The sequence below is a fragment of the Patagioenas fasciata genome, chromosome 3, assembly GCF_037038585.1.
Source record: "Patagioenas fasciata isolate bPatFas1 chromosome 3, bPatFas1.hap1, whole genome shotgun sequence".
In the NCBI taxonomy this organism is placed as follows: Eukaryota; Metazoa; Chordata; class Aves; order Columbiformes; family Columbidae; genus Patagioenas; species Patagioenas fasciata.
This window is the reverse complement of record NC_092522.1, coordinates 99,764,562-99,788,059: the sequence shown is the minus strand read 5'-3', so window position 1 is coordinate 99,788,059 and position 23,498 is coordinate 99,764,562. Positions and strand designations below refer to the sequence as shown.

General features: G+C 38.1%; 1 protein-coding gene across 1 annotated transcript in view; it reads right to left on the bottom strand.

The window, feature by feature from the left end:
• Positions 1-7,331: 7,331 nt before the first annotated feature.
• COL21A1 (collagen type XXI alpha 1 chain) overlaps positions 7,332-23,498 on the bottom strand; it is a 105,042-nt gene continuing 88,875 nt past the window's right edge. Inside the window, exons 20-30 of the mRNA XM_065835159.2 lie at positions 23,028-23,081; positions 21,722-21,775; positions 21,140-21,211; positions 18,133-18,168; positions 17,519-17,563; positions 15,437-15,469; positions 11,686-11,832; positions 11,534-11,588; positions 11,033-11,233; positions 9,487-9,564; positions 7,332-8,744 (exon numbers count right to left, since the gene is read on the bottom strand). Coding sequence (XP_065691231.2) covers positions 8,557-8,744; positions 9,487-9,564; positions 11,033-11,233; positions 11,534-11,588; positions 11,686-11,832; positions 15,437-15,469; positions 17,519-17,563; positions 18,133-18,168; positions 21,140-21,211; positions 21,722-21,775; positions 23,028-23,081 — 963 coding nt within the window. The 3' untranslated portion in view covers positions 7,332-8,556. The remainder of the gene's footprint in view (positions 8,745-9,486; positions 9,565-11,032; positions 11,234-11,533; positions 11,589-11,685; positions 11,833-15,436; positions 15,470-17,518; positions 17,564-18,132; positions 18,169-21,139; positions 21,212-21,721; positions 21,776-23,027; positions 23,082-23,498) is intronic.

Here is a 23,498-nt window from a genome sequence, read left to right as displayed (position 1 = left end):
GTTGATACATGGGAGGCACCTCCAATAAACACCAGTGCACGCAAAAGGTTTGATTCTTATTTAGCAGTAATCTGTTTACAATGAATACTGTTAATGAACACTGTAAATTAAATTTTGTATTTCTGTTAGCCCGAGTGAGAAGGAACTGCCCTTGAGAGAGCTGCTGCACTCCTGGGTGTAACAGTAGCTCTAGTGCAGGGGTAAAAAAAGAAAGTAAGTACAGGGGATTTCATAAATGCCAGTTCAGCCCCTGTCTTATGAAGGGAAACAAACCCAGTTCCCCAGCGCAGATGGCTCTGGATATTCAGTACAAGATTTATGCGCCCACAACACACAAAGCCAGAATTCTTTTTCCTCAGTTCTAGGTTTGTTTTGGGGGGTTGTTTTTAGGGGCTTTGGTGGTGGTGGTTGTTGTTTTGTTGGTTTGTTGGAGTTTTTTTGTTTTTATGTTTTTTTTGGTGGGGGGGGGTGTTTGGTTTTCTTTTTTCCTAACAAGCATTGTAAAAGGACTGTGTATATATTTTTTAAAAATCTCTTCATTAAATATAAACACTGTTACAATGCTAGCATTTGCTTGCCAATTTCCAAAGCAGGAGTTAGATAATATCAGGGTGGGACAGCTGTTATGATCTCTTGAATTCTCATCCAGAATTTTGGTCGCAGCTGCCAGAGATTCCTGGTGTTCAGCACTGACACATTTGTCTGGAGCTTTCACCTCTGGGAGGTCTGTCACTTCACGTCACAGGGACTGTTATACCCACAGTATACTTTCTCATCACTTTTTTTGAGGACAAGAAGAACAATTCACTCAAAACATTATATTAGAATGGAAGAATAAAGTGAATAACCTTTTTCTTCTCTTTCATTTGCTATCCAGGCTACTGTACTGATTAAGCTAGATTTTTTTTCTTCAAGCTCTCTCTTGCCTACATTAAAGGTAGCATTCACACCCACATTAATAAAAGCTTCACATACCTTGAAGAATCATGCCCCAGTTAGAAGAGAGCTCTTTTTTTCCCTTCATCCCTCAGGTAGCACTGTATTTTTCAGCACTTCAAGGAAGTTATTTCTTTGAAACAGTTTCTAGGCATTATCGCCTTTTTTGAATGATATTTAATATGTGATTTCAACTTGTCACAGAGATACCACAAATTTTTTTCATGCTTTGAAAAAAGGGAAAACTGAAAACAACTAATGGAACACTCTCTGAAATGTATGAGGTTCCAACACGAGAAAGATTCTTTTTGCAGGCAATATGGACGTATGATGCCATAACAGTCACATGGCTAAATCTGCTGATGAATTCTCAACTAGATTTCCCTTAAGTGCAAGGGGACTATACACTTTTATCAGCAACAAGAGGAAACTTGTGGAGAAGTGTCAGAAAATCAATACAGAGCACTTAAATAGTTCTTTTAGCCTATGGCAGACAACCAAGGAGCCTCCAACCCGCCAATATACCTTCCTGATATCTAGCTGAGTGGCCAGAAATCATTTATGCAAAAATACCCTCTACTGCTTGCATTTTTTCCCAAGAAAGGGAAGAAGAACACAGAATACAATACACTGGAACATCACCAGAATATTTCCTTGTTACCAAAATGCACTTTATGCAAATTTAGTAAATACTGGGAGGGGGAAGATGCTTGTAAAGAAAAACTCAGGCATCACATAGTCATGATTTCCCCATTGTAAAAATGTGCTTATATTCTCTAGGATACATAGAAGGTGTCCTCTATGAGAAAATCTTGCTTATCCACAGAAAAAAATAACCCACAAATAGTTTTTACATAAATTCAAGTTTTAAACATTTCAACAGCATAGTTCAAAGGCCATAGTTCTTAAAACAGTTTACTGTCTCTGCTGAATATGGATTAATAAGATGTATTTTGATTTATCATCTACATATTCCCTCTACAGGAAAATATTATAGTCTCTTTTCACAGACATTTGTTCAATCTGTGTGAACTATAAAAGACATCCTGACAGTGTTCGCTGCCAGGCCAGTCAAATGCACTGACAGGAAATTTCATTTAATGTACCTTGAGTTTTCAGATAAATGAGATTCTCTAGTTCTGAAAGACACACAGCTAATGATTCTCAGCTCCTCCTCTAAGAGGCTGACCAACCTTGAACTAAACTGGCTGCACCTGAAGCTGACAATGACACCATGGCACCAGAGCAGTAGCAGGACGGGGACAGTTCAGTTCTTACAAGAAGATGAGATTTTATTACTTTTCATTTTAATTTGAAGACTACAATATCTTTCAGTTGAACAAAAGAAGAAGTGCGAACCATACATATACATATATACCACATCATATACACACATATATAGGGTTTTTTTCACCAAATAAATCTGCACATGTGGAAGCCATCTGTGACATCTGGTCTTTTACTAAATGGTATGTATGTATGTATATAGACGCACCACTCCATATGTATTTACTGTAAACTTCCCTAAGACGATGATGATTCTCAGAAGTGCAAATTGCTGAGCTCCATACACCACTAAGCTCTCATTAAGAAATTCACTTCCCACAGCAATACTTTGCAATTCTACATCTTTATGTCCAAGTACATGCCTCAATATCTACGAAGTAATAGCAATCACCATAGTAAAGTATTAAATTTAAAATCCATTTTACACACACACACAAACATTATGAGTTGAAGCTATATTCAAAATTCAGTGCAGTGCACTGTAGGTCCTCTACTGACACCAGCAGGCACTAGACCAACCAGGGAGAGTGTTTTTTAACTCATAGTCACACAGTAAGATGTTACCAAAAAAAAAGCCTAGAAATTCTTTTTGCATCTTACCCTCTGCTTAAAAATTAGCTAAGATCCAGTTTTAAAGACTATCATCAGGAGAGTAAGTAAATGTCAATTAACAGTTTCTCCTAACTGTTTCCAGACAATATCTGGTAATAAGATGGTGACACGTTTCACAGTGACTTTTTTTTTATTCACAGCTTCTGATTGCAAATCAACACTCAGAAGAATCTCCTACAGTTTCTATAAAGAGTAAATAAGAGTCTCCTGTGAATCATTAATCTCCTAATACTTGAGCTTATACCATTTGTTCAGTCTCTTACTTTAGAATTACTTGAAGATATGTGAAAAATATTCATATTCTCAGTTAAAGGATCCACTCAATATATGATCTTGAACACACCTACATTTTTTGCATAATCCCACTTTATCAAATGAAGTCAGAAATTTAAATTATTGTGAAGTCAGCTAAATTCTGGCTTGATAAATTTTATCAGATGCAATAATCTAAACCACAGGTTCCTACCCTATAACATCTACATTTCAATGAGATATAAGACACTTGCTAATAGTTTCTGGTTATTTAATCACACAGAACTAGGTTTTCAAATTGTTTGTTTTCATTTAAATAGGCTACGTTGTTACTAGCTTTCAAAGAGACACCTGCACAGGTGAGATGGTTAGCACTTCCTCTGGAAAATTCCAACTTGACAAAAACAAATCCCTTTTGCAGAAATGTGACAGGTTCAGCAGGCTCAAATTCAGAGCAAAATGCCAAAGACAGAGCAGTACTGAAGCTCAAAGCATGCAAACAGCTCAGCAGTTAAGGCAATCAAATAGATTCAGCTTCAAATCTCCTCCTTTTGCACATCAAGGGTTTGAAGATTGTTTTACATTCACAGAATGTCAGGGATTGGAAGGGACCTCTAAAAAACATCTAGTCCAATCCCCCTGCCAGAGCAGCAACACCTAGATGAGGTTACACAGGAACATGTCCAGGCGGGTTTTGAATGTCTCCAGAGTAGGAGACTCTGGCAGCCTGTTCGAGTGTTCTGTCACTCTCACTGAGAAGACATTTCTTCTCAAATTTAAGTGGAACCTTTTGTGTTCCAGTGTGAACCCATTACCCCTTATCCTATCATTGGTTGTCACCAAGAAGAGCCTGGGTCCATCCTCATGACAGTCATCCTTTATATATTTGTAAACATTAATAAAGTCACCCCTCAATCTCCTCTTCTCCAAGCTAAAGAGACACAGCTCCCCCAGCCTATCCTCATAAGGGAGATGCTCCACTCCCTTAATCATCTTTGTTGCCCTGCGCTGGACTCTCTCCAGCAGTTTCCTGTCCTTCTTGAACTGAGGGGCCCAGAACTGGACACAATATTCCAGGTGTGGTCTCACCATGGCAGAGTAGAGGGGAAGGAGAACCACTCTCGACCTACTAACCATCCCCCTTCTAATACACCCCAGGATACCATTGGCTTTCTTGACCACAAGGGCACAGTGCTGGCTCATGGTCATCCTGCTGTCCACCAGGACCCCCAGGTCCCTTTCCCCAATGCTGCTCTCTAATAGGTCATTCCCCAACTTCTACTGGAACCTGGGGTTGTTCCTACCCAGACGCAAGACTCTACATTTGCCCTTGTTGTACTTAATTAAATTTTTCCCCACCCGACTCTCCAGCCTGTCCAGGTCTCGCTGGATGGCAGCACAGCCTTCTGGTGTGTCAGCCATCCCTCCCAGCTTGGTATCATCAATAACCTTGCTGGTAGTACATTCTATTCTCTCACCCAAATCACTGATGAATATATTGAATAATACTGGCCCCAGTACTGACCCCTGAGGCACTTCACTAGAGACAGGCCTCCAACTGGACTCTGCCCCATTGACCATGACTCTCTGGTTTCTTCCCTTCAGCCAGTTCCCAGTCCACCTCACTACTTGATCATCCAGACCACACTCCCTCAATTTAGCTGTGAGGATGCTGTGGGAGACTGTGTCGAATGCTTTGCTGAAGTCAAGGTAGACCACGTTCACCACTATGCCAACATCTATCCACCTCATTATGTCCTCATAAAAGGCAATGAGGTTGGTCAAGCACAACTTCCCCTTGGTGCAGCCATGTTGACTGCCCCTAATGACCCTCTTATCCTTGATATGCCTTGAGATGGCACCAAGGATAAGTTGTTCCATCATCACTTTCCCGGGGATGGAGGTGAGACTGACAGGTCTATAGTTACCTGGGTCCTCCTTCTTGCCCTTTTTGAAGACTCGAGTGACATTTGTTCTCCTCCAGTCCTCAGACACCTCTCCCGTTTCCCAAGACTTGGTAAAGATGATGGAGAGTGGTCCAGCAATGCCCTCAGCCAGCTCCCTCAGCACCCGTGGGTGCATCCCATCCAGACCCATGGATTTATGGATGTCCAGATTGCCTGATTGCTCCCTAACCCATTGTCCTGACTTCCTCTGGGGCCTCAGCGGTACACGGCTCCTCAGGACAGCTTCTGGCAGAGTAGACAAAGAAGACATTTAGTAACTTGGCCTTCTCTGTATCTTCTGTTGCCAGGGCACCCACCTCACTCATCAGTGGGCCTACATTGCCTCTGGTGTTAGTTTTATCTGCCATGTATTTGAAAAAGCTCTTTCTGTTGTCTTTGACCCCTCTTGCCAGGTTTAATTCTAAGGAGGCCTTAGCTTTCCTAGTTGCCTCCCTACACCCTCAGACAACAGCCTTATATTCTTCCCAAGTGGTCAGCCCCTCTTTCCATGATCTATAAACTCTTCTCTTTCACTTGAGCTTACCCAGCAGTTCCCTGTTTAACCACGCAGGTCTCCTGGCTCCCTTCCTTGACTTCCTACGTGTCAGGATGCTCTGATCTTGAGCCTCGTAGAAGCAGTCCCTGAACACTAACCAACTGTCTTTGGCCCCTCTACCTTCAAGCAGCCTTGCCCATGGGATTTCCCCTAGCAATTGTTTGAAAAGGCCAAAGTTTGCCTTGCTGAAGTCCAGGGTTGCAATTCTGCTTGCTATTCTGTTCCTGCCACACGAGATCCTGAACTCCACCATTTCATGGTCGCTGCAACCAAGGGAGCCCTCAACCTTTACTGCTTCGACCAAACCCTCCTTATTAGTGAGGATGAGGTCCAGCAGTGCACCTTTCCTAGTTGGCTCCTCCACCATTTGCATCAGAAGGTTATCGTCAATGCACTGGAGGAACCTCCTGGACTATGGCTGGCTGGCTGAGTAGTCCTTTCAGCAAACATCAGGGAAGTTAAAATCCCCCACCACAACCAGGGCCTATGACTGTGAGACACTCTCAGCTGTCTGTAGAAGGCCTCATCAACTTCCTCACCCTGATCTGGTGGCCTATAATAGACACCCACAATAGTATCACCCTTGCCAGCCTGCCCCTTCACTTTCACCCATAGACTCTCAACTCGCTCCTCATCTGTGCCTGGACAGTACTCAATACATCATAGTTGCTCTCTCACGTAAAGAGCAACTCCATCACCATACCTGGCTGGCCTGTCTTTCCTGAAAAGGACTTAGCAATCCATGACCACATTCCGGTCATGTGAGCTGTCCCACCATGACTCTGTAGTTGCTACTAGGTCATAATCTCCTGCCCGAACACAGGTTTCTAACTCCTCCTGCTTACTCCCCACGCTGCGCGCATTGGTGTACAGGCATTTCAGAGGGCGAGCTGAGCACACTGATTTCACCCTAGGGGTATGGGAGGCCTCCCGGTCTTCATGAACTCTATAGTGCTGCCCAACTGATCAAAGCTCAGCCACAACCCCAGCCACCTTCAAGTTCAGGGTCTGTTGCGATAGTACAAAGAGTAGTGGTTTTCAGCTAAGAGAGGAGATGCAGGCTAGAGATGCAGAAGAATCTTTTACAATGAGGGTGGTGAAACAGTGACACAGGTTTCCCAGAGAGGTGGTAGATGCCCCATCCCTGGAGACATTCAAGGCCAGGCTGGATGGGGCTCTGAGCAACCTGATCTAGTGAAGATGTCCCTGCTCATGGCAGGGGGACTGGACTAGATGGCCTGTAAAGGTCCCTTCCAATCTAAACTATTCTACGATTCTTTCTTCAATCAATGCATGTTCACATGAGCGAAGTCCCACAGTGTGTCCTAAGGAACACTTGTCTGGTGAGAAAAATTCACACACACCTTTGTTTCTCAGGTCCATGTCAGAATGAAGAATAATCACCTTGGAGGTTTTTAGACTGCGTTTTATGAGATAAATGACTGCACCCTACTAATCATTGCACCCTGCTGTAACCAAGGCTGTGGTTTGGCTAAGCTACTCCTGGCAGGCCCCCTCCTGTGGGCTGCAGCTCTGGGCAGGCAGCAGACCCCGGGGCACCCAGCAGGGAGCCCAGTGAAAGGTACTGCTCCCACAATGCTTTCTCAAGAGGAAATGGAAGGACACGGGGAAAAACACACAGCTGCAAGATGGAACCATCCCGCTGTATATCACAGGCCTCACTTTCTTCTGTGACACAGGACACATACGATTCTTGTAATCGCTCATCAAACCACCACTAGTTCTTTACAAAATTTTATTTTACCTTGAATGTCAAGCATATTACCAATCTCTGATAGTAGGACAACAGAAAAACACATTAGAAAAAGCCACTTATAAAGCATCAGTTAAGTTCAATACAAGACTCTGCCTTAATTTAAGAAATGGATTTTAAATTCTCATGGAAACTGCCTTTGCTGTCTATGTAAAAGCAAGCAATACACCTCATTAGCAAAGCATACAATGAAAATTACACATAGCTTGCTTAAACTGAAAAAGGAAACAGCACAACAAACATTGCAGCTAGTCAGCCAGCAGTTAGATCTTTCTCCTTGTAAACCTGGTTCTTCAATTTGGCAACTGCAGTCCTTGGGGAAAAACAGCAAAGGGTGTATAACTTAATACTAATTACGCAGAACTGTTACATTAGGGTTGTGTAAACATTTTTTAAATTTTTATTTTTCTCAAATCATAGCTACAAGCCAGCTATACCATTTTTGGGGTGTTTTTTTGTTTGTTTTTAATGCTATTTTCATATAATGTGAACTACCCACATGGAACCTTTTGACCTTTTGTAGCTAAAAGTACCATCTTCAATAAAACCTTGGCCAATCTTGAACAAGGAGGAGTTCTCTACCCTTGCATTTCACCTTGGTTTTAAGCAAAGCGTTACATGGCAAAATAGGTGATATATCTTCCAAAATAAGTCCAGATATTTATCTTAATTTATAAAAATCTGATATATTCTCACAGAGCACTTGGAGCTATGACATACAAAATGTACAAAAGCCAATGAGATTCACACACATATGAAGTCAAAGCCAGCCACATTCTTTCAATGTCATGTACTGTATATGTCGATTGCATGTGAAAAATTTCACAGTAATTTATACCTGATCGATACCATTAAAGGCCTAATCCTGCCCCCAGTGGCTTGCCCAGCAATTTTGCAAAGGACTTCAGGAGTATGACAGGAAATTTAAATACTAAATAGCAAATATTATAGTTAATTTTATTCCTGTGATTGTTTAAATAGACTCGAGATTCAATCAATACAAGTTATAAAAAAATATTGGAGTTTCTTTTCTAAAGGAATGTATAACCTTTGGGATCATTATTTATCATGTTTATTATGTCAGAGGTACTTTTGTTCTTGTTTATGGGATTATTGCTGGTCACCTTCCTGAGACTTGAAAGACCATAAAAGACAAGCACCATACCTATTCCTCTAAATCATTGTATCACAAATCAATAATTTGGTCCCTTTCTAAATGGGTCTCTCCCCACAATTACACTAAAACATAGTGATGGGTCACAAATTCCAGGGGGTCCAACCGGTCCTGGCATTCCCGGACTGCCACGATCACCATCTTTACCAGGTGGTCCACGCTCTCCGGGACGACCTTCTGTACTCATACCTGGGGGACCCTCAGGACCTTAACAACACACAAGAAACCAATACATTACAAAGGATGGTTATTAAAATGAAAAAAAGAACAAGCACTGACCCACAAACCCCCTGCTCTTTGGTGAAGTATGCAGATAAAGAAAACTTCATTTTCTGAAACACAATTCTTGTTGCAAACTGCTTATATGTTTATATAACCAACATGGTACACTTTTAAGACTTTCCTTAAAAACGTATGTGGAAAACTCTTTTAATAAGAAATGTTTTTAAGAGGAAAGATAAAAATCAACTTCAGTACACTGTTATACTTTATCATATAATCTAGAACCACCAGGGCATGAGTGAGAGGCCTCTGATTTCTATTAGTTTCTCTGACTTTGGATCAGGTCCTATTATGTTTTCAAAATGCTCAGCTTTGCACTTTGCATGAACACGTTGCTGCTAGGAAGAACATTTTCCTTCACTAAGCACTGCTTACAAGTCTCCTGATCATAGCAGGGCTCAGTTTTCAGACAATGGCTGACTTCAGGCTCCACCTACCAAGAAACAGCAATCTCAGGTATCAATCCCTACAAGACCTGTCTTATACTAAATGTATTCTATGACAACTTAAAAGGCATGCAAGAGACAGGCATTAGCCATAAAACATATACAATAATAAAGATGTGTAAAAACTAAGTTTTTCCGAAGTATATAAACATTTTTTCTAAACCACATTTTTTGGAAGTTATTAGCATGCACTGAATCTGCATAGATGAACCACCCCTCACCTGGAGGTCCTGGTGGGCCTTGGATCCCAGGAACCCCAATTCCTTGGTTGCCTTTTGCGCCATTTTTCCCTGGCAGTCCTGTGAATTAGCAAACACACGCACATCTTTGCACACTAAGAATACTTTCATCCAAAGAATTAGGAAGTCAGCATTTGATTATACTTATTGAATAAAAAATATAATAAATCAAAGGCAAATAATGGGATGTAAAATAAGCATTTTCTTGTAACCTGTGCAGTGTAACTGAGTTCTTAATTATCCTCAGTTCCACTGAATGAAGAGCTGATGTGGCACCTGTTAAGCAGAGAGCCACAAGGAGTTGAAAGAATAGATCATAGGCAATTAAGAACTTTGCTGTCATTGCCTTTCCATTGGCAAAGTTTTTAAGAAGTTGTATGAAGGAAGTGTAAGGTATTCACTACAGTCCGTGTGGAATAAAGAATGTATAAACAATCTTCCACAACATATGGCAGAATTCATTCTCCACCAAAGGAACGCTGAGAGGGGCAAAAGATGTGCTCACTTACACGAGTACAACCCAATAAATTAAGTTTCTTCATAGAAACAGATATCTATTTTTCCAGCTCTAACAGAATAGCCAGAACCATTAGTGTCAGCTCCAGAGGAAAATTGCACGTTCTCCTATTGGAGATGAAATTATAAAAGCACCACAGACAAATCACCCAAACTGAATTTGACATGCTAGGTCACAGTTAATAAATCACAAAGAAAGCAGGTATCTAGCAAATATTTGCCTGTCTACCCTTGGCACATTACTAGTTAGCTGTATTTCACACAGCTTTCCTGAGTATTTTGATGCTATAGGAAATACAATTGCTGTTGGGATCAGTTACCTAATTAGGGACTTCACCTAGTCTTTTGGTCCAGTTCCAAACTAAATATATGCATATTTAATCTAAAATCTGCAAATACACCACAGAAATCAGTTGGAATGCTCAGATGGATGAGTTACCTGAAAACATAAACCTCAGTTTGCCTAAAATGTTTAAGAAAAGCATAAAGGAGTAAAAATCCGTATCAGATAAAAAGAAAAAAAAAGGAAAAAATGCCAGGAAATTATAGGGTGTATAAGGATGTTGCATGCCAAAAATCAGCCTACAGTGTAGCAGGCAGTAAAAGCCAGTGAATAAATACTGTTCTTTAAAATAGCACAAATACAGAAGTTTGGAAGAAAATAAATCAGAAAACATGGAAATACATTGAAAGCCACATCTAAGTATATTTGATTAAAAAAAAAAAAATCTAAAAGCAGTTAAAAACATATACATAAGACTAAGAACTCTCTAAAAAATGTTTGACTACAGTAGAGCTGAACAGTAGCTATCTTGTTGTGTTCTTGTATTCTTATTCTGCCATATGTTCCTTGTAAGCAGTGAAACTTCGACATGGCACTACGTCCTCAGTCACACCTTGTGACGCAAACCCAGCTGTTCGCTTTCTCCACCCTGCAGTAACTCCCTTCAAAACCAGAAGCAGAAAACCAAGTCATGAAGGCTATTGGCACCGTGACCCATGCAGGCAGTACCTCTTGTCCCACGAGCCCCAGGGCGGCCGGGGATGCCTGTCAGCCCCGGAACACCATCGTTGCCTGGCAGTCCAGGAAACCCTCTGGGGCCCTCAGGGCCTCTTGGACCTGGTGGTCCTGGAAGTCCCGGAGAAGCACTTTGGGATTGACAGTGGTTACAGTTTTGTAGCCTTCCACTCTGGAGGATGGCAGGCAACTGGCCTGGGAGAATTCAAACAGAAGATTGTTTAGAGTGCTGAAACAATAAAATAGAAAAAAGTATTGCCCTCTAAGCAGCAATACAAACACATATTCCTCTCTTTAGACAATATGATACATTTAGGAAACAAAATGGTAGAGCATGGAACCTGTGGTGTGGAAATATATTTTCACATCTGTAGGAAAATCAGTGCTAAATCAGCAATATCAATCTTCCTTCCAAGAAAGCATCTTTATAATTATCAGGAAACTTCTTTAGCACTTTAAACAAGGTAAGAAGAGTAAAGAGGTTTTCAAACTTACTTCTCAGTACATCTGAACACACCTGTCGAATAAATTCTTCTGAAAATTCTCGTGCCTGAATTGAACAGAGAACAGTTAATAAAACAGAGAACATGCATTTGTTTGGGGTTTTTAAAGTACCTAAAATGACAGGTTTGAAGTCCTATACATACGGGTTTTCCATCTGATCCAGGTGGTCCTGGGGGTCCTCTATCTCCTGGCTGACCTCTGAGACCAGGAGGTCCAACCAAGCCCTGGATGCCAGATTCTCCTTTTTGCCCATTGATGCCTCGAATGCCTGGATCTCCTTTCTCACCTTTCTGGCAAGAAAACCAACAAAAAGCCAGTTGTATCTTCACAGACCATTTCGAAGCAAGGGAGCACCAAGCAAACACACTCTGAGAAAATTTTCATTGATGGTCTTCAGTAAATGAATATGTTGTCACTGAAAATTAACTTGATACATGTGAGATCTCTTTCAATAAAATGTACTGAAGATTTCAGCTTCTTTAGTCACTGCTCCAGATAAAATTGCCAAATATAACTAGAGATAAATTACCATTACAGTTTTTTAACTTTACAGACCCATTTTACTTTCTAATTAATAGAAAACAAAACAGTCATCCCTATTAACACATGGAAGGAAAGGCTTTAGTCACTTTTTCATGAGAATGAGATAATTTGTTATGGTATGTTAAAATCCTTAGAAGGCTGGAAAAATGAGAAGTGAAATTCTGGCATCTCTGAAGTTCTTGGCAAACACACTATAACAATCCAGACTTTTACCCTATGCCTGTAATGCATAAGAAAAGGGAAAAAATAGTTTGATTTTAGTTAGGTTTTTTGTTGTTGTTGTGGGGGGGTTTTTTGTTTGTTTGTTATTTGGTTTTATTTGGGGTTTTTTTGTTTCTTTTGTGTTTTGGGCTTTTTTTTCTGACTTCATTTATTCTCCACATGATTGATAAAACTAGTGTATTTGTTTCATTGGAAAAGGTTAAAATAATACTGGAAAATATTTTGATGTATCTTCATCAAAGCAATGGTTCTTCTATGTACGGAGTTACCTACTGCAATAGTTCATGTGGAATTCCTCTATGCCGGAGCCAACAAAACATCAGTACAATGTAAGCTGGTACGTGCTCAAGATTGAAGTTGGTATACTATGTTTGTTCCCTGACGAGTTTTTTCCTTCCATTTTTGCACAGTTTTTGCATAATGTTATCAGGTGCCCTAACATTTTCTTTAACCCTTTCCAAGTATTTTCGATGGAATCGTTGAAACAGTGCAGCAGGATTACTATATATGACAAAACTTATTTGAGCAAATAATGCAAGTTTAAGAGGCACTCAGGCATACAGTCTTCATAGACTTACATTGAGTATTTAATTACGGTATGTATATTACTTTGTATCATTCTATATAGTACTTACCAAAATAGTTTATATCAGAAAAATTCAAAGCTTTCTGGCTTGGTCTGAATTAATAACAATGCCTAGAGTTCTCCACATGAATAATCAAAGAGTAGCCAGCTTCAAATTCCATATCTGCTTTCTCAGTTTTATGCAGAGCACTAGCCACTAAATTAAGGCAGGTAGTTTTTCCTCTTAAATGAGCCAATGACAGATGTCAGTCAAGTGCCTCAGAGTGCTGCTGGAAAGACGGGCCACCACTAAGATGCCATGCATGAACTGCGCAGCAGTCCATACCCTCTTCCTGCTATAAAACTGACTTTTTCCAAGGTTGTAATTGTATTTCATTTTCTTGATACTGTCAATGTGAGTTTTGTAGTCATAGAGAACTGATACTCTTAGTTACACTTCGTAGATTTGTACTTGTTCATTTCTATTACATAATTACAAATTTATTTTCATTTAACAGGGTCAGCAACACTCAGAGATAAACATTCGTAGCATATGTAGCTGCCTGTGGCTATATTAAAAGCTGCACATGCTGGGATCTGAAAATCATGCTGTTCTTGTAGCTAGAAGTTATTTGTTTTAATTTTAATTACTTTTACAGGTACGGAATATGTTTACATAAAAAACATCTGACTTGCAAGTTGATTTATTTGGAACTAAATGTTAAAGGGGTTAGAAAGCATTAAGAACCATTGAAATACTGGGAAAATGGCATCTGTTGTTGAAAAAACTTAACAGGCAAGAAGCCAGTACAAAAACACCAGGACAGAACGCTGGAAACATCAGCACAACTGCCTGCAGAACGTGCCAAAATGCAAATGAAACTGCTGAGGGAACATTTTCTGCAGTATATCTTGGTCTTGTAATGCTCAGCCACATCGCATATGTGGCCTTGTTTGTTGATCCTTGTTATTGGCAAAGAAAAGCGAAAAAAACAAAACAAAACAGAAGGAAAATACCTCAGTAAGTGCTGAAAATTACAGACTGAAGAAACTTTTCCTTGAGGAGTCAGAATGTAACAAAAGAGAACATATTTTATAAAAAGGGAAAATAAACCCATTTTCTAGGTCTGATAATTAAAAACAAGTATATACTTCAGCATATTGTATTAATACTATTAAAAGGATTTTTCAGAATAAATATGTTATTACTACATTTTACAATATTTAAAGAGGCTTTAATCTGTTACTGATTTCAGCAATGATTTAGCAAAACACCTAGAAATCAAACTGTCATTTTAAGTATTTCATCGAACCACAACAGCATCTAGGGCAATTTTTATGTTTAAATGCATAATATTATTTAATTATCAGAACTGAGCTTCCAATGAATATGTCCAGCTGTTGATATGTAACAATGCTTTACTGAAAAAAGGTTGAACAATGAAATCTCTAAATAAAGTAGAAGGAGAATTCTATCAACGGGACAGAGTGCACTCTGATTTCACTAAACATTGGGATCAATAAAAAATAACTATCAAAGTTAATATTTCAAATACGATTTTTGAACAATGTGCAACACAAAGATTAAAAAGTCTGGCCATAAATATATCTACATTAGCCAAACATGAAAAAAAAAATATAGGACTTCTAAAAATATTCTGGAGAACAACAAATGAAGTTTCTGGCAGACCAAGGGCAGTCCAAGTGGACTTCCCCTTATGCCACTCAAGTCTCAGGTTCAGTTGAATTATTCCTGCATAAACTTAGTCACAGAGAGAAATAATTCTGCTCTGCATTTTCCGAGTCAGGCTCAAAGACAGAATTCTCTAAAAATTATCTTTGTAAAGGCTTCACTATATTCCTTTTCATTAGCTTTGAAATAAAGGCACACAAAGAAATCTCACTGGCAAGACAAATAGTTCAGTTGTGGAATTCCCTGCCACAGACTTTCATGGAAGCTGAAATTACAGTATATCGGCACAGTTCAAAAGGAAGTAGGGAAACTCAAGACTGACATTAAAAGCAATGGTCTTGATCTCCAGCTTAAATGCCTCTTAATTTGTTGACTGCCAAAAAGTGTGAAGAAAGATCTTCTTTGTGTATCCTGTTCCCTATTATTTGTATCCTGCCCTGCTATTATTGGCTGCTGATGAACAATATGGATCATCTTGAACAAGTACTCTGCATTCTTTCATGAACTATATTTTTATTTTTCAATGAACAGAATACAACAGAATCTCTAGATTTCTTTTTCTTTAATTATTTGCTTGCTTCAACTACCTCTCCTTTTTTGTTGTTGGTGTTGGGTTTGGTTGTTTTATTCTCTTAAATTATATACTTGACTTTATTTATTTTTAATATTTCATTAAATATATATTTCATTATGTATCTTTTTAACTAATACTTCTTTCTTTTTCATATTTCTCAATTCATTTTTCTTCTGTTGCTTATAGAGATGTGAGTATGGAAACAAGACTACAAACATACATTCTACAGATAACACAATTTGCAGAAACAAATGCAATACTTTTGTGATACTGTATTTGTCATTACAAAATGCTTACCTCTCCTTGTTCTCCACTTGGTCCTTCTACTCCCTTTAGGAATTAATAGGGAAAAAAAAAGAAAGTTAAGCCAAATTACTTGGAATCAAAAAATAATATTTTTGTACTTTGTTTTTGAAAATTAATCACAAATGTCACTTTTTACAGATTCTGTAATTGCTATTTGCATAATAAAAACCGTGTATAAAGATCAAAAAATGTATATCATGGTGAATTAACACCTTATACCATATAACAAAAGGATAAGTTGGGAATATATCATACATATTTTAAACCACATATTTTTTTAGTGTACAAGAAGTGCATATAGACAAAACCTTATTCACTCTACAAAAGAGAAAACAAATGTGTTCTGGCAAAAGGAAATTCCTGATTCTATCTGTTTAATACTGTCTTACTAGACAGAAGTCAAGCTCAGAGCCTTTTAAATACAAACTCAGGTTGTAAGCCAGATTTGCATGGTGGCAAACCATTTTGGTGTCATTTCTGTGAAATGGTTCAACGGCGTATTGATCGTCAAGTTCCATGGCAAGACACCAGGTTCTTTTACTTTTCTGATATACTCTTATGGACAAGCAAATCTGGATTGTATCCTTGAGAAGTCCTGAAGGCTTTAGAAACCTTGGAAGGATCTAGTGCTGTCTACCAGAAGTACTTAAATGACTGATTTTTTGGTTGCTGACCAAACTAGATTAGCACGGGAAACAATTTTAGACCAAGTCTGTATTACTTTTTCAGCTTTCACAAAAAAAAAAGCAAGCAACAGCAATTCAGTTGCATCATTCTATCTGAAAAAAATGTTTTCTTTCACTATCACTTTGTTTTACCTTATGATTAGAATAACAAATATATGAATCTTTTTTGATTATTTTCAAAAGGAAAAGCCAAAAAGTTTCACCTGCATAATGTCAGTCTAGGACATTACATTTGGTTAAAACCAATTATGGGCCTTTCAGTTTAAAAAAAAGTTTCCAAAATTTATTTTCTCAGTTTTACTACCAGACTGCTGTCAACCTACATCCCCCTGAGAGTGATAAACCCAGGCTAACACACAATCTAGATCCCCTGCCCATGCTCCACTGGAATCTGCTCCTTCTGGCTAGACAGGCAGCTGTTATTGATGTCGCAACTCCAAAAAAAACCAACTGTGACTTCCTTCCAAGTCTAGTTCTAGATATGTACCTCTAACAAATACTTCTCTGTTTAGACATGACATAGATTATGTAGTTAACAAGTATTTATAAATACTAACAGTTATTTTCTGTGGTATAACAAGATAGCCAACTATGACACAATCAGAATACGTTGGCCCAGAGTTAAAAGAAACAACTGGATCTCACTGATTTGCAGCTGAAACAGGAAACATCTGTAATTTATGAGCACAGAAGATGTCAATAGTGACTCCCAGTATAATCTAGAAGGTAATGAACTACATGAAAGTTAAAAATGGTACACGCAAAATCTTAACATCTCAAGCACCACTCTTGCAACCTTTACAAGCCACTTCGTCATGTTACCTGCCTTCTATATCACTTATGTTTCACAAAAATTTTCCATAATTAAGGATTTACTAAAATACTGCAGAAAAATGTACTTCTGGCCTGTTTCTCCATATGTAATATCCCAGGACCACAGAAACACGAAGGTTGGAAGAGACCTCCATGGGCTGAAGTTCCTTTTCAGCACAGACTCAGCTGGAGCAGGCTGCTCAACACCCTGGCCAGACAGGTTTTGTGCTACAATCTCTGTGAGCAGCCTGCTCCGGTGTTTGACCACCCTCAAAGAAAAATGTTTTTCCCATATATCAAATTGGGATTTCCTGCATTCCAACTCATGTCTGTTTCATCTCATCCTTTCACTGCACAGCCAAGAAAAGTGTGGCTCCATCTTCTCTATATGTGGTGTATTTCTTATTTTTAAAATACTACAGTTGTTTAAGAGATAATTTATATAAATATGTAATCACATTATATATAAATATATTTCACCTGATTCAAAGAATTATGCACGTTGATAGAAGTAATCTTAAAAAATAATATGGACCATGGCTCTCTTGAACTGGGATCACTATTTTAACAGTACCTGTAAGCCTGGATTTCCTTGTCTTCCTTTTTCTCCTTTCAGTCCCTTCAGAAAAGAAGCACAATTTTCTTAAAACGCACATCTATCTGGGAGACATAATTAAACTATCAAAAATAACACTAGGAAGTAAACCCCAAAATCTCATCCAAACCTAGGCCCAAGCAATCTGAAAACTTACTCTTCAAGAGTTCAGAGCAAAAACAGCGCAGAAGGACACAATTTCTACTCCAAACACAGAGGAGCCAAGCAAAGATTTGAACAGAGACATGTGACTCTTCTTTTTCGTGAAGGTATTTCCATGACTTTTAGATAACAAGGAGGAGAATCCCACTGTGTCCCATCACAGGTCATGTCCCAGTCCTGTGGGGCAGCAGCACAGCCCACACCCCTGAGCCCACACGCTCCACACGAAGGTCAACAACCTGCCCAGCCCCAGAAATTCAACTCGAAATCCATACTGGGCATATTGGGCAATTTTGCTTGAAGAAGAGTTAGGGCTCTTCAAGTAAACCATCTGTGGAGCTTGATCTTAAAAAAAAGCTCCTGAATTAACACCTAAGACTTGTTTTAATTGTGTTGCGAGGAGTTTTCAATTAGAAACAACGATGATATACCTGGATACCACTTTCACCTTGGTTTCCTTTGTCCCCCTGTAAAATATTGGAAGAAAAGTCTACATTGTAACATGATTAATCTCAAAGACATGCAGTCTGTGTTTTAAATAAACACAGTAAATACAAGAGAAGCATCTAATAGCTTTTATTTATACTGAATGCAAACAAATCACTTTATCCCCATGTACACAAACACTAAAAAAAAAAGTACAGAAAGTTGTACTAAGAAGAGAATTTGTCATAGAAAGAACTATCAGAAAGAAAAGTGGATACCCAGATCCCAAGATAAAATTAAAAAATACAACATGATGAGGTGGCAAATCCAGCAGGATTTTACCCACTCCGTGTATGGGAGGGAGCGGAGAGGATGTAGACAGGGAGGGGAGCAGTATTTCTGACTAGTTGAATTTCACCTGGATGCAAACCGTTAAGTATGCTCGCCTTCACCCACAGATAATAGAGTATAAATAATTTCTGTAACACTTCCTATAAACCAATTGAACATAGAAGTTATACATGACACACCAAAGACTAAATTCCACTTCCACCCACTCCTTTTGACTTCCATTGACATGTTTATAGCAAATTAGCATTACTGGGGTGAGTGGCAATCAGATGGTCAAAGCGGTACTTAAAAGGCAGGTATCTAGGTTTATCAAGTTGTCTGAACACCACCTGGTTGGCACTGGAGAGAAACAGGCAGCTCTTGAAAACTGCTCAAGCCAATTAATGGTAGCGGTATAAAATACGTAGTCCCAGAATATTTCTTTCTCAAGTGACTGAAAAGGAAACTTAAAGTTATTGATGATGCCTCCTGCCCTAACTCCAACCAGTGTGACCCTGTTTAAAAAGACAAAATGCAAAACTGCATTTAATAATTTAATACAGAAAATAATTCAGATGGAGTTTTTTGGATCTATTTTGCCAGTATTCTTGCAAGAGTCAAACATGTGTACAGCTAGTTGGTTTAAGAGAGAGGATGTTTAGTTAAATGCTAAACAGTAGTAAAGAGGATATTTTGTTCATGGCAAATATTTTCCTGATTGAAAATCCCAGAACATAAAAGGGTATTTATGCCAGCTGTATTTGGTTGTATTGTACTTGAATGTAAAATCTTTGGTTTGGTTTCAAGTTTTAAAATAAGCTATAGCTGAAAGGCTTTACTTTTACTGTCAGATGCACTTTTTCCTGAATAATTCAAGTGTTTGTCATACATATGAATTGTAACTCCAGTTAAACAAGAAATACATATTGTGCCGTACATGTTGATATAAAATGGATAATGACTTATACAGAACTGAATTCAATTTAAAATGTACAGAGGTTCCATAAATTTTAACAAAATCTCCCTTCTTAAAATTAGTATTACTGTCTTGGCACATTTGCCTTACAAGACTCTTAGATATTGAAACTGAATATATGGTGATAATTAAATGAATTTAGCTATTGGTTTGACTCAAGTCACTCTTCCACTGGGCTTCAGAATATTCTGAAAGACTTAAGCCAGGAAATCTTGTTCTTATGTGCTCTGGAAATCACTGGTTTGAAATTGGCCAGAAGACTCATTTTTCTACATCTTGTCTTGGAAAACAGGACTCAGATTCCATTATCACATTTAGCTGAGATAACCTCACCTAAATTTGGATCAGTCTCTAGTTCGTATTGACCAGGGACCTGCTTCAGATGCTTTAAGATGCACTAGGCAACCCATGGCATCCCCATATGTGTCCAGCGACACGTGAAATACTCTAGCATAGGTAAGACTTCCATACATGACTGGCATATATGATACTGCACATACCTGAAACTCGTGACCTTCTGGAGCAGAAGCTGAAGTCTGGTGGAATACCTCTGCATGGGATTTTCATATAACTTTATATATAACACCCCCCTTCTTACATACTGTTTCATTACCCTTCAACCTTTTCTTTACATGGTGAAGTACCTGATGAACCTCTTATTTCTGTAATGAGTTTATATTAAGAGCTTCATCCTTCAAAAGGTGGTCCTCTACACTGCTGGTAACACTGCATAGATGCAGTATCATATTTTACTAACTGCTTCTTTCTACCTGACACCTTACGTGAGCTTCTTTTTCTTCTACAGGATTTCCTGTTTGTTTTGAAATCCGTAATTTGAATACGTAATGGAAGAATCTTCACCCTAGTTGAGACTCCAATATTTCCCAGGAAATATTGCTAGATTTCCAAAACAAGTGTCAGATATATTACCTAAAGACAATTTATTTCTATATAAATTTTTCTACACATTCAAAATTGAAGTTATTATTAAATCAGATAAAATATAATTGAAAATTTGAATTAACCTACTAATTTAGTTTGCTCATTTAATTAATTTAAAAGTAACATTACATTTTAAAATTTTAAAGATAGTAAATATAGCAACATTTTTAGCCTCGACAACTTGTTGCTTGAATAAATATTAGTTTGAATAGCTGCAGGTAAAGCTTGTTAGCTATAGTAAACATATCCTAAAGAAACAAGTGGATGTTGGTTTGCAGAGTCCATGGGGCTGGTGCCTGGCACGGCAGGCAGGGGGAGGACATCGCCCTGTCACCTGCACAGCTGGGGGCTTAGGTTTTGTGTGGCCACCTTTGGATCCTCAAAGATTCGACGAGTCTGTTACTCTCATTATTTTTGAAGGGTGTTTACAAGAAACAGTGATGTAGCACTTGGTAAAAGATGTTAAGATTAAATAAATATAGAATCATGGATATAACATTATGTATGTACTATAATTCATAATGGAAATTTCATTAATACCTATGTCAGCATTTTTTGTTAACAGTTTCTCCATTTTGGTCATTCTCTCCTCCCTATAAAAAATGATTGATATTTCTAAAGAATAGGCCTTTCAAAATATACCAACTACTCTCTAGCAATAATGATGTATTAGAGAAAAAGGATTTCCTTTAATAGTGATCACTTATAAGAAAGGCATTTCCAATACAAGATGCAATTAATGTAAAACTGGAAAAAATACTTACCTTTATACCCTGGGTACCAGGAATTCCTGGGTAGCCTGGTTCCCCTGGGGCACCCGGTACTCCTAGATCTCCCTGAGTAATAAAATAGCTCTGTGTCAGTGATGTGCTGTGTGTAAAAACATAGAATGCATGTTTTCTCAAGGTCACATGCTTTGGCTATGATATTTTGAAATTTTACAACTGAGGATGATTGAAATATCTGGAGAATTTGTGAAGAGATGTTGAATACAGAGCAGCCACAAAAGGGACACCTAATTCTTAACCTCAGTTTTCCAGTATATAACTTTTTTATTGCCTTTTAATATAGTTGATGTTGATTTTTCAAAATTACACAAATAAAACTACCTGAAGCAATGGCAATGTTTGCACGTTTGAACTTCATAAACAGCTGACTTATACTGCCTAAAATCTAGCATAAAATTAATAAGAATAAGCCATCAAATGGATTCTGATGCAATTTTCTGTTAACGACTGTTTTATTTTGAAACAACCTGCCTTGTAGCTAATAATGAAAAATCAGTAAATCATGGAAAAGTAGATCAATCCTTTCTTTAACTAGAATGCTTCCAGATTCATACTTACCTTGGCTCCTGATGATCCTGGTTTCCCCTGTATTCCAGGTTCGCCTTTATCACCCTACAGAACAATATAAGAGTGTGGATGATACATCAATGTTTTGTCACATATGGTATGACTAGGAAAGATAACAGGTCTTAAAAAGAGGTACAGGAAACCTGAAGTTTCAATTTTCTCTGAGGAAAGGTAAGATACTGATGACAAACTGGGATCTGCCAGCCTCTGCTCACCTGTCCCATCCCACCTGCCTGACTGCCCTTGCCCAGTCATACCATGTCTATGTGGAATGATTTCACATCTTCACCGTCTTATTTAATTAAACTCTGAGAATCCTCTGGACCTGACTCAAAATATTTACGTATGTTTGGGATTTTATTTTAGCCTATGGAATTAGGCATATATTCAGCATGAGGATTTTCACTAAAATCTAAGAATTATTGATAACTTCATCATGCTCTTCTGTAAGAATGAACTTATTAAGAATGATTCTGTAGGAATCAGCTTATATTCTGAATGAGAGACAAACATACAAAAAAAAAGCATTTTTCACAAATAAAAATTAAGCTAATAAATTTTCAGAGGCATTCAATCTTCTTGACCATAGCAAATACTGACCACTTTAAAAAAATGTTACTTTCAGTACACAATTTTAAATTAATACATATGTACTTTTGAATACAAAATAATGTATGGGTGGAAATTAATTTAAATGTAAATACAAAGTTCAGGAAATGTATTCTATATTCTGAAATATTCACTAGGACACACAATCCAGTGCTTACTAGCCAAAATTCATCTCATTAAATTAAAAGGTTACACTACCAGATCTGGATTTATAGTATCTATTTTTGTTTCTGAGAGCATGGGTCAAATTGATTCTTGCTGTAGTTGCAGTGCAATCAATAAAGCTACATCTGAAATAAATTTGGCTCCTCGGGTGGAAAAAGCAGCACGTAATGTTATTTAACACAATTAAAATATAAATAAATGTAACATGGGCAGAAAGTTCTGATGTATACTGAGAACTGTCTGGCTCCCAGCAATGCAGAACATTTTCCAGGACTGCGCAGATGAAACAAGTCTCATCACCATTTCTGCAATTGTTCCAAACCTCATGGGATGACAGGCACCATTTACCGGGCTATATTAAAGTCTCTTGAGACTGAACTATCATATAAGGTAATATAGGAAAATCATCCAGTTATTTACCGATATTCAACATACTAAAAAAATAGTTGCAAAATCCTGGCATTTTGTCATCTATAAAGCAGCCATTTATCAAAGTCACAAGTGAATTAACACAAATACTTACCTTAGGCCCAGGAGCTCCAGGTAAACCAAATGAGCCTTCTGGTCCCATCAAACCCTATTTATTTTCAAAAAAGGCAGAGACATTTCTATAATAAGCTAAAGGAATCATTGCTTCAGTGCAGTGCATTAGTATTATCAGTATTATATTTCTATAGATAAATAGACAGAAATAGAATATCTTTCATCATATTACTATACAGGTTAGAACTCTGATACAGCACAGTGGATTATTTAGACATTCTATGGCCTAAGGAAGGGCTACTGTGCAATGGGAAAAAAAAAAAAAAAAAAAAAAAAAACACACCAGGAAAAAAGTGCAATGCTGCCATGAAATACTCCTGGGAGAAAAAATTCTGCAAAACATAAGAGTTTCTTATTTTCCATTTAGGGTTCCCAAAACCAGCAAAAGTGTATGTGGTATTATATAATTCTCTGTCTTCTTTCTGACTATGTGTCCATCTAAGGATTCCAT